Raw genomic sequence first — 12500 nt, 5'->3', positions numbered from 1 at the left:
CACACACACACACACACACACTCTTACACACTCTTAAGTCTGTCTCAATGGACTGACATGCAGTCACACACACACACACTCTTACACACTCTTAAGTCTGTCTCAATGGACTGACACACAGTCTCACACACACACACACTCTTACACACTCTTAAGTCTGTCTCAATGGACTGACATGCAGACACACACACACACACAGACTCTTACACACTCTTAAGTCTGTCTCAATGGACTGACATGCAGACACACACACACACACAGACTCTTACACACTCTTAAGTCTGTCTCAATGGACTGACACACACACACACACACACACACAAACCACACTGAGGCGTGAGTCAGGGATGTGGGTGTTGTGTGTGTTGTGTGTGTTGGGCGCATGTGTCGTGTGTCGCCGCGTCAGCGCTCTGACAGGACCGACGTGTTTTGTGTCCTGCAGCCATAACAGCTTTTCCATGTCGGTGAGGTGATGAGGGAGTCAGGTAGACAAGCTCATGTTCACTCCTCCACCTGAACGCTGACACCGCCCGTCACTCATCTCCTCATCTCAGCTGCTGGCTCTGACCCAGTGAACCAAACACAGTATTATTTTGTGGACAAATGTCCTCAGTGTCACAGTTGGCCGTGCCTTCAGGTGGGGAGCCGGATGTGGGTATGTGTCCTGGTCGCTGCACTAGCGCCTCCTCTGGTGGGTTGGGGAGCCTGTTCAGGGGGGAGGGGGAACAGGGGGGAATAGCGTGATCCTCCCACGCGCTACGTCCCCCTGGTGAAACTCCTCACTGTCAGGTGAAAAGAAGCGGCTGGTGACTCCACATGTATGGGAGGAGGCATGTGGTAGTCTGCAGAGGGGGTGGAGCAGCAGAGACCCGGGACGGCTCGGAAGAGTGGGGTAGTTGGCCGGATACAATTGGGGAGAAAAAGGAGGATAAACCCCCCCCCCTCCAAAATAAATGGTGTGATCAGTATCAGGACAGATATGAAAATGTATTTGATGTGTCACACTGATATGATGACGTGTTCATTATGAGCTGACGGTGATGACAGGCGTTGATGGAAAGACAGGTGGCGCTACAGCCGACATGGAAATGTCAGCGGTGTGCTACATCAGTTTCAATTACTAGTCTATTGTCAGTGGATGTAGTTAATGTCTGTGTGCATTTCTGAAACCTTTTGGTGACTCACTGAATGTTCTGTTCTGCTCTTGTGTGTTTGGACGGCAGGACTCCTCTGACGGGCACGAACGACTTCACCTCCACAAAGAACAACATCATCCACCTCTGTCTGGAGCTCACCTCCACCGTCCAGAAGGTGTGTGAGAGACAGAGAGAGAGACAGAGCGAGAGAGAGAGAGACAGACAGAGAGAGAGACAGAGAGAGAGAGAGGGGGACAGAGAGAGAGACAGAGAGAGAGAGAGAGAGAGAGAGAGAGACAGAGAGAGAGAGAGAGAGACAGAGAGAGAGGGACAGAGAGAGAGACAGAGAGAGAGAGCAAGAGAGAGAGAGAGAGAGAGACAGACAGAGAGAGAGACAGAGAGAGAGAGAGGGGGACAGAGAGAGAGAGAGAGAAAGAGACAGAGAGAGAGCAAGAGACAGACAGAGAGAGAGAGGGACAGAGAGAGAGAGAGACAGAGAGAGAGAGAGCGAAAGAGACAGAGAGAGAGCAAGAGACAGACAGAGAGAGAGAGGGACAGAGAGAGAGAGAGCGAAAGAGACAGAGAGAGAGAAAGAGACAGAGAGAGAGCAAGAGACAGACAGAGAGAGAGAGGGACAGAGAGAGAGAGCAAGAGAAAGAGAGAGACAGAGTGAGAGAAAGACAGAGCAAGAGAGAGAGAGACAGAGTGAGAGAGAGAGCAAGAGAAAGAGAGAGACAGAGTGAGAGAAAGACAGAGCAAGAGAAAGAGAGAGACAGAGTGAGAGAAAGACAGAGCAAGAGAAAGAGAGAGACAGAGTGAGAGAAAGAGACAGAGAGAGAGAAAGAGACAGAGAGAGAGAGAGTGAGAGAAAGAGACAGAGAGAGAGACAGAGTGAGAGAAAGACAGAGAGCAAGAGAGAGAGAGAGTGAGAGAAAGAGACAGAGAGAGAGCAAGAGAGCAAGAGAGAGAGAGAGTGAGAGAAAGAGACAGAGAGAGAGACAGAGTGAGAGAAAGACAGAGAGCAAGAGAGAGAGAGAGTGAGAAAGAGACAGAGAGAGAGAGAGACAGAGTGAGAGAAAGAGACAGAGTGAGAGACAGAGTGAGAGAAAGAGACAGAGAGAGAGAGACAGAGAGAGAGAGACAGAGTGAGAGAAAGACAGAGAGCAAGAGAGAGAGAGAGAGTGAGAGAAAGAGACAGAGAGAGAGAGACAGAGAGAGACAGAGTGAGAGAAAGACAGAGAGCAAGAGAGAGAGAGAGAGTGAGAGCAAGAGAGCAAGAGAGAGAGAGAGTGAGAGAAAGAGACAGAGAGAGGGAGACAGAGTGAGAGAAAGACAGAGAGCAAGAGAGAGAGAGAGTGAGAAAGAGACAGAGAGAGAGACAGAGTGAGAGACAGAGTGAGAGACAGAGTGAGAGACAGAGAGAGAGACAGAGTGAGAGACAGAGTGAGAGAAAGAGACAGAGAGAGAGAGAGAGTGAGAGAAAGAGACAGAGAGAGGGAGACAGAGTGAGAGAAAGACAGAGAGCAAGAGAGAGAGAGAGTGAGAAAGAGACAGAGAGAGAGACAGAGTGAGAGACAGAGTGAGAGACAGAGTGAGAGACAGAGAGAGAGACAGAGTGAGAGACAGAGTGAGAGAAAGAGACAGAGAGAGAGAGACAGAGAGAGAGAGACAGAGAGCAAGAGAGAGAGAGAGAGTGAGAGAAAGAGAGAGAGAGAGAGAGAAAGACAGAGAGAGAGACAGAGTGAGAGAAAGACAGAGAGCAAGAGACAGAGAGAGTGAGAGAAAGAGAGAGAGAGCAAGACAGAGAGACAGACAGAGAGCAAGAGAGAGAGAGAGAGTGAGAGAAAGAGACAGAGAGAGAGAGAAAGACAGAGAGAGAGACACAGAGTGAGAGCAAGAGAGAGAGACTCTTATTGTCCTTTATGTGAAAATGCTTTGCAATACAAAATGTATATTTGTCATGCTAATAAAAGCGAATCTGAATTTGAGAGAGACCGAGAGGGAGAGAGAGACCGAGAGGGAGAGAGAGACCGAGAGGGAGAGAGAGACCGAGAGGGAGAGCGAGACGGGGGGGGGGGGGGTCCTTGTTGACTGGATGTGCTCTCATTCAGTGCTTTGATGATGATGATGATGATGATGATGATGGATCAGATTACTTTAATAGTTTCTAAATCGTGACATCAACCCAAACAAACAGAAACCTACACACGCCTGCCTCTATGTGTACACACACACACACACACACACACACACACACTCCTGCTGGGCACTGTGGAACCAGGTCTGGGTGTTGACAACACGTCAGAGGAGCAGTGGTGAACTAGCGCTGTCTGTACACATCTGTTCAGAGTTCAGAACAGTGAAATGGAAACACAGATTAGTTTGATGGTAAAAGGATTCCTCCAAGAGGAACTGAGATGAGCAGAGTCAATGTGAGTTTGCTCGTCCTGGCGGAAACTCAGACAACCGAGGGGTTTTGGTTTTGTTGTTGTTTTTCAAAACAGCTAAACCAGGGGGTTCATTTCTTTACAGAAACAAAGGTTGAATGACTCAAAATTCACCTTGGTAAAGGAAATATTCAGCTGGGACAGTTTTTATTTAGAAAGAGTTTTAATTTACTTTTTGTCACAGAAAGAAATGTTTAAAATGTTTAGTCATTTTTTTTGTTTGTCAAAAAAGTGAATACTGTCGGCAGTACATGTGGACTACTTAAGCTTTCCTGAAGCCCTGTATGACTAGTAAATATCACAGTATGGCTAGTAAATATCACAGTCTGACTAGTAAATATCACAGTATGGCTAGTTAATATCACAGTCTGACTAGTAAATATCTCAGTATGGCTAGTAAATATCACAGTATGACTGGTGAATATCACAGTATGACTGGTAAATATCACAGTATGGCTAGTAAGTATCACAGTATGGCTAGCAAATATCACAGTATGGCTAGCAAATATCACAGTCTGACTAGTAAATATCACAGTCTGACTAGAAATATCACAGTATGACTAGTAAATATCACAGTATGACTGGTAAATATCACAGTATGACTAGAAATATCACAGTATGACTGGTAAATATCACAGTCTGACTAGTAAATATCACAGTATGACTAGTAAATATCACAGTCTGACTAGTAAATAACACAGTATGACTAGTAAATATCACAGTCTGACTAGTAAATATCACAGTATGACTAGTAAATATCACAGTATGACTCGTAAATATCACAGTCTGACTAGTAAATATCACAGTATGACTAGAAATATCACAGTATGACTGTTAAATATCACAGTCTGACTAGTAAATATCACAGTCTGACTAGTAAATATCACAGTATGACTGTTAAATATCACAGTATGACTAGTAAAATTTACAGTATGACTAGTAAATATCACAGTATGACTGGTAAATATCACAGTATGACTGGTAAATATCACAGTATGACTAGAAATATCACAGTATGACTGTTAAATATCACAGTCTGACTAGTAAATATCACAGTCTGACTAGTAAATATCACAGTATGACTGTTAAATATCACAGTCTGACTAGTAAATTTTACAGTATGGCTAGTAAATATCACAGTATGACTGGTGAATATCACAGTATGACTGGTAAATATCACAGTATGGCTAGTAAGTTTCACAGTATGGCTAGCAAATATCACAGTATGGCTAGCAAATATCACAGTCTGACTAGTAAATATCACAGTATGACTGGTAAATATCACAGTCTGACTAGAAATATCACAGTATGACTAGTAAATATCACAGTATGACTGGTAAATATCACATTATGACTAGAAATATCACAGTATGACTGGTAAATATCACAGTCTGACTAGTAAATATCACAGTATGACTAGTAAATATCACAGTATGACTGGTAAAAATCACAGTCTGACTAGTAAATTTTACAGTATGACTAGTAAATATCACAGTCTGACTAGTAAATATCAAAGTGTGACTAGAAATATCACAGTATGACTGGTAAAAATCACAGTATGACTAGAAATATCACAGTCTGACTAATAAATATCACAGTATGACTGGTAAATATCACAGTATGCGTAGAAATATCACAGTATGACTGGTAAATATCACAGTCTGACTAGTAAATATCACAGTATGAGTAGAAATATCACAGTATGACTAGTAAGTATCACAGTATAACTGGTAAATATCACAGTCTGACTGGTAAATATCACAGTCTGACTAGTAAATATCACAGTCTGACTAGTAAATATCACAGTATGAGTAGAAATATCACAGTATGACTAGTAAGTATCACAATATAACTGGTAAATATCACAGTCTGACTAGTAAATATCACAGTATGAGTAGAAATATCACAGTATGACTAGTAAGTATCACAGTATGAGTAGAAATATCACAGTATGACTAGTAAGTATCACAGTATAACTGGTAAATATCAGTCTGACTAGTAAATATCACAGTATGAGTAGAAATATCACAGTATGACTAGTAAGTATCACAGTATAACTGGTAAATATCACAGTATGATGAGTAAATGTCACAGTATGACTGGTAAATATCACAGTATGACTGGTAACTATCACAGTATAACTGGTAAATATCAGTCTGACTGGTAAGTATCACAGTCTGACTAGTAAATATCACAGGTCCCCTCACAGCAAGACGGCCCTGGGTTCGAGGCCCGGGGTAGTCCAACCTTGGGGGTCGTCCCGGGTCATCCTCCATGTGGAGTTTGCATCTGCGTGGGTTTCCTCCGGGGGCTCCAGTTTCCTCCCACAGTCCAAAGACATGTAGGACAGGTGAATCGGCCGTACTATATTGTCCCTAGGTATGAATGTGTGTGTGTGTGTGTGTGTCTGTGTGTGTGTGTGTGTGTGTGTGTGTGTGTGTGTGTGGGCCCTGTGGTGGCCTGGCGGCCTGTCCAGGGTGTCTCCCCGCCTGCCGCCCTGTGACTGCTGGGATAGGCTCCAGCACCCCCGTGACCCTGAGAGCAGGTTAAGTGGTTTGGATAATGGATGGATGGATGGATGGATAGTGATAATAATGGTTTACATTTATATAGTGCTTTATATGAACACCCAAGGGGCTTCACAGAGAAGGGGGTAACTCAACTCCACCACCACCAGCATGCGTCACCACCCGGGTGCAGTACCACGTGGGTGAAGCACGGCAGAACCTCACCACACATCAGCTGGAGGTGGAGAGGGAGGAGTCATTGAGCCAGTCACATGGAGGGATGATGAACCTGTTCTATGTGCCTTCACATTTAATTGAAGAAGGTTCTCTCTCTCTACCTGTCTCTGTCTGTCTCTGTCTCTCTGTCTCTCTGATTACAGGATTGCACCGTTTATGAGATGGAGGAGAAGATTCTGGAAGTTGTAAGTATCTGTTTTCCCTTTTTGACTTCTGGTTTGGGTACTGAGAGATCCTAATCGGACATGTGAACACACACACACACACACGTTTTTAAACACAAGCTTCCTTTTTCCTGTGCAGTGTGAGCGTCCCGCGGTGTGTGTGCAGTGTGTTCTGTCAGGATAAAGAGCTGGCTGTTGATCCAACTCAGAGATCTGATGGCTCACAGAAGCCCTGCGTCCACTTCCTGTTTGAGATAACACTTCCTGTTGGGAGGTGGAGGGTGGGCAGCAGAAAACTTAACATAGTGATAAAAGCACTTTCCAATTCAAGGGTCTTATTGCCTAAATGTGGCCGGCGTGCCTTCATGTTGTCCTGCTGGGACACAGATCGGTTCTGTGATGGACTGCTGACCTGTCCAGAGTGCTTCTCCCTGCCTTCTGCCCCAGTGCATGCTGGGATACACTCCAACACACAGTGACCTTGAACTGGACTCAGTCAGTGTAGAATTTAAAAGGATCTCCATGCTGTCTGGTTTGTATGGGCCTCAGGCTGAGGCCTGTCAGTCTTCAGACTAGGAACAGACCTTCTGCTCATTTCTGGCTCTGAATGGCTCGTTCAGGCCTCGACTCATGAAACCTGCCGAGCACACGGACTCCGTAAAGTTTCAGTCCAGTAAAAACCAGATGGGAAACACCAATTTTCTCAGATCTGAAAGGAACTGTTCAGTCTGTCCATATACCACTATACCAATATGCCAATCCATATACCAACACATATACCAATATACCAATCTATAATCCATATACCAATCCATAATCCATATACCAACACATATACCAATATACCAATCCATAATCCATATACCAATCCATGATCCATATACCAACACATATACCAATATACCAATCTATAATCCATATACCAATCCATAATCCATATACCAACACATATACCAATAAACCAATCCATAATCCATATACCAATCCATAATCCATATACCAACACATATACCAATAAACCAATCCATAATCCATATACCAATCCATAATCCATATACCAACACATATACCAATATACCAATCTATAATCCATATACCAATCCATAATCCATATACCAACACATATACCAATAAACCAATCCATAATCCATATACCAACACATATACCAATATACCAATCCATAATCCATATACCAATCCATAATCCATATACCAACACATATACCAATATACCAATCCATAATCCATATACCAATCCATAATCCATATACCAACACATATACCAATATACCAATCTATAATCCATATACCAATCCATAATCCATATACCAACACATATACCAATAAACCAATCCATAATCCATATACCAATCCATAATCCATATACCAACACATATACCAATCTATAATCCATATACCAATCCATAATCCATATACCAACACATATACCAATATATAATCCATATACCAACACATATACCAATATACCAATCTATAATCCATATACCAATCCATATACCAACACATATACCAATATACCAATCTATAATCCATATACCAATCCATATACCAACACATATACCAATAAACCAATCCATAATCCATATACCAATCCATAATCCATATACCAACACATATACCAATATACCAATCTATAATCCATATACCAATCCATAATCCATATACCAACACAAATACCAATATACCAATCTATAATCCATATACCAATCCATAATCCATATACCAACACATATACCAATATACCAATCTATAATCCATATACCAATCCATAATCCATATACCAACACATATACCAATATACCAATCTATAATCCATATACCAATCTATAATCCATATACCAACACATATACCAATATACCAATCTATAATCCATATACCAATCCATAATCCATATACCAACACATATACCGATAAACCAATCTATAATCCATATACCAATCCATAATCCATATACCAACACATATACCAATATACCAATCCATAATCCATATACCAATCCATAATCCATATACCAACACATATACCAATACATCTGTTTATCTCGTGATACATTCAGTGAATAAAGTTATTTGGTATAGTTTTTTTGGGGGGGAGTGGCTTTTTCCCCCTTTTTCTCCCCAACTGTACCTGGCCAATTACCCCACTCTTCCGATCTGCCCCTCTGCTGACCCGGGGAGGGCTGCAGACTACCACATGCCTCCTCCCATACATGTGGAGTCACCAGCCGCTTCTTTTCACCTGACAGTGAGGAGTTTCACCAGGGGGATGTAGCATGTGGGAGGATCACACTATTCCCCCCAGTCCCCCCTCCCCCCTGAACAGGCGCCCCGACCAACCAGAGGAGGCGCTAGTGCAGCGACCAGGACACATACCCACCCACATCCAGCTTCCCACCCGCAACAGAATAGACCACCACACCACCCAGACACCCATTTGGTATCATTTTAATTGTTTCAAATGAGGACTTTTATTTTGAAACGGAGTTCATTGTCCTGTGTGTGTGTGTGTGTGTGTGTGTGTGTGTGTTCCAGTCGCGGGCTCTGACCGGCATCAGTGAGCAGACGGTGCAGGCGACCTCCGACCCCTCACAGAGTCAGGTGGCGTGTCTGGAGGAGGTCCACATCACCCACGTGAAGCCCGGGGAGGGTCTGGTGAGTTCTGGTACCTCAAGACCAACTGACCCCTCCTGCTGTTTCCACAAAGTGCCTCCACACCCCACGAGCACATTTACGTTTTGAACAGGAGCGGTCCTCGTGGGAATCGAACCGCCAACCCAAACAAGGAGGACCACACACACTTAACCTTGTCTTTTGTCCTCTTGCTTGAAACCTGCATAACGCCGTACACGAGGCTACGTTTCAGCTCCCGTCAGAAACACGTGAGACTGGTCCCACACAGCTTCATATTGTGTATTCAGAAGTGAGACGAGACAACCTGTGTGATCATTAAAACCACCACCCGTCAGTGCTGCACCCGTTAACATGTGTGATCACTGCACCATTAAAACCACCACCTGTCAGTCCTGCACCTGCTAACATGTGTGATCACTGCACCATTAAAACCACCACCCGTCACTCCTGCACCCGCTAACATGCGTGATCACTGCACCATTAAAACCACCACCTGTCAGTACTGCACCCGCTAACGTGTGATCACTGTACCATTAAAACCACCACCCGTCAGTCCTGCACCCGCTAACATGTGTGATCACTGCACCATTAAAACCACCACCCGTCAGTCCTGCACCAGTTAACATGTGTGATCACTGCACCATTAAAACCACCACCTGTCAGTCCTGCACCCGTTAACATGTGTGATCACTGCACCGTTAAAACCACCACCCGTCAGTCCTGCACCCGCTAACATGTGTGATCACTGCACCGTTAAAACCACCACCCGTCAGTCCTGCACCCGCTAACATGTGTGATCACTGCACCGTTAAAACCACCACCCGTCAGTGCTGCACCCGCTAACATGTGTGATCACTGCACCATTAAAACCACCACCCGTCAGTGCTGCACCCGCTAACATGTGTGATCACTGCACCATTAAAACCACCACCTGTCAGTCCTGCACCCGTTAACATGCGTGATCACTGCACCATTAAAACCACCACCTGTCAGTCCTGCACCCGCTAACATGTGTGATCACTGCACCGTTAAAACCACCACCTGTCAGTCCTGCACTTGCTAACATGCGTGATCACTGCACCAGTCTGATGCGGGTGTGGGTGTGTGTCCTGGTCGCTGCACTAGCGCCTCCTCTGGTCGGTCGGGGCGCCTGTTCAGGGGGGGAGGGGGAACTGGAGGGGAATAGTGTGATCCTCCAATGTGCTACGACCCTCTGGTGCACCTCCTCACTGTCAGGTAACAAGAAGCAACTCCACATGTATGGGTGGAGGCATGTGGTAGTCTGCAGCCCTCCCGGGTCGGCAGAGGGGGCGGAGCAGCAGAGACCGGGACGGCTCAGAAGAGCGGGCCCAGTCTAACTGGGGAGAAAAGGGTAATAACATGTTTGTTAGAATAGAAACTCTCACACTGATGTTGGACTACATGTACTCCTCCTGTCAGTACTTCCTGGGTGTTTTCCACAGTCGGGAGCAGGAGCAGGACGGGGATACCGGCGGTAGATCAATACCCAAACCAGAATCCAGCCCGTGTTCTCCACCACACAGAACCGGGTCTGTCCAGCTGCTCTCGGCTCTGTAATCACGACCTGTACCACACGAATGTGGAACCGGGAGAAAATACCCACAATCAACCACAAAGCAGAACAGCCCCTTCAGGATTACAGGGCCCCCGCTTGGGAGACTCGCTCGTAACCCAGACTGAGACAAGTTCTCACACTTGTGTTTCTCATGGAGGCTGTTTCCTCTCCGCTCTTTCAGGGCATGTACATCAAGTCCACATACGACGGCCTGCACGTCATCACGGGCACCACCGAGAATGTGAGTGGAAACATCGGCATCATTTCTACACTTTCTACACACACATATATGTGTGTGTGTGTGTGTGTGTGTGTGTGTGTGTGTGTGTGTGTGTGTGTGTGTGTGTGTGTGTGTATATATATATATATATATATATACTCTCTCACTCACTCCCCCTATATATAATCCAGTGATTCAAATAAATTCTTTATGAGACAGTACAAGCCTGTTTCATGCCATCTTTGTTCAGCTGATGATATATTGATAATATATTGATAATATATACAATAATATTGACAGCTGATATATTGATAATATATTGATAGTATACACAATATTGACAGCTGATGATTGTTTATGGCATGAAACAGGCTTGTACTGTCTCATAAAGAATTTATTTGAATCACTGGATTATATACTATATATATATATATATATATGTGTGTGTGTGTATATATGTATATATATATACACTACCGTTCAAAAGTTTGGGATCACCCAAACAATTTCGTGTTTTCCATGAAAAGTCACACTTATTCACCACCATATGTTGTGAAATGAATAGAAAATAGAGTCAAGACATTGACAAGGTTAGAAATAATGATTTTTATTTGAAATAAGATTTTTTTTACATCAAACTTTGCTTTCGTCAAAGAATCCTCCATTTGCAGCAATTACAGCATTGCAGACCTTTGGCATTCTAGCTGTTAATTTGTTGAGGTAATCTGGAGAAATGGCACCCCACGCTTCCAGAAGCAGCTCCCACAAGTTGGATTGGTTGGATGGGCACTTCTTTGAGCAGATTGAGTTTCTGGAGCATCACATTTGTGGGGTCAATTAAACGCTCAAAATGGCCAGAAAAAGAGAACTTTCATCTGAAACTCGACAGTCTATTCTTGTTCTTAGAAATGAAGGCTATTCCATGCGAGAAATTGCTAAGAAATTGAAGATTTCCTACACCGGTGTGTACTACTCCCTTCAGAGGACAGCACAAACAGGCTCTAACAGGTACTATTTAATGAAGATGCCAGTTGGGGACCTGTGAGGCGTCTGTTTCTCAAACTAGAGACTCTAATGTACTTATCTTCTTGCTCAGTTGTGCAACGCGGCCTCCCACTTCTTTTTCTACTCTGGTTAGAGCCTGTTTGTGCTGTCCTCTGAAGGGAGTAGTACACACCGGTGTAGGAAATCTTCAATTTCTTAGCAATTTCTCGCATGGAATAGCCTTCATTTCTAAGAACAAGAATAGACTGTCGAGTTTCAGATGAAAGTTCTCTTTTTCTGGCCATTTTGAGCGTTTAATTGACCCCACAAATGTGATGCTCCAGAAACTCAATCTGCTCAAAGAAGTGCCCATCCAACCAATCCAACTTGTGGGAGCTGCTTCTGGAAGCGTGGGGTGCAATTTCTCCAGATTACCTCAACAAATTAACAGCTAGAATGCCAAAGGTCTGCAATGCTGTAATTGCTGCAAATGGAGGATTCTTTGACGAAAGCAAAGTTTGATGTAAAAAAAATCTTATTTCAAATACAAATCATTATTTCTAACCTTGTCAATGTC

The 12500-nt window shown here is 44.0% G+C and overlaps 1 protein-coding gene across 2 annotated transcripts in view; it reads left to right on the top strand.

Annotated features, from left to right (window-relative positions):
- cnksr3 (cnksr family member 3) overlaps window positions 1-12500 on the top strand; it is a 72264-nt gene that overhangs the window by 50870 nt on the left and 8894 nt on the right. The window contains exons 4-7 of one of the 2 annotated variants that reach the window (XM_056294659.1): window positions 1224-1311; window positions 6471-6512; window positions 9045-9164; window positions 10901-10960. In XM_056294659.1, coding sequence (XP_056150634.1) covers window positions 1224-1311; window positions 6471-6512; window positions 9045-9164; window positions 10901-10960 — 310 coding nt within the window. The remainder of the gene's footprint in view (window positions 1-1223; window positions 1312-6470; window positions 6513-9044; window positions 9165-10900; window positions 10961-12500) is intronic. The other variant, XM_056294660.1, reaches the window with a different exon arrangement.

The sequence above is a fragment of the Lampris incognitus genome, chromosome 15 (genome assembly GCF_029633865.1).
Source record: "Lampris incognitus isolate fLamInc1 chromosome 15, fLamInc1.hap2, whole genome shotgun sequence".
NCBI lineage: Eukaryota > Metazoa > Chordata > Actinopteri > Lampriformes > Lampridae > Lampris > Lampris incognitus.
The sequence above is the reverse complement of the archived record's forward strand: the minus strand, read 5'-3'. Positions and strand labels throughout refer to the sequence as shown.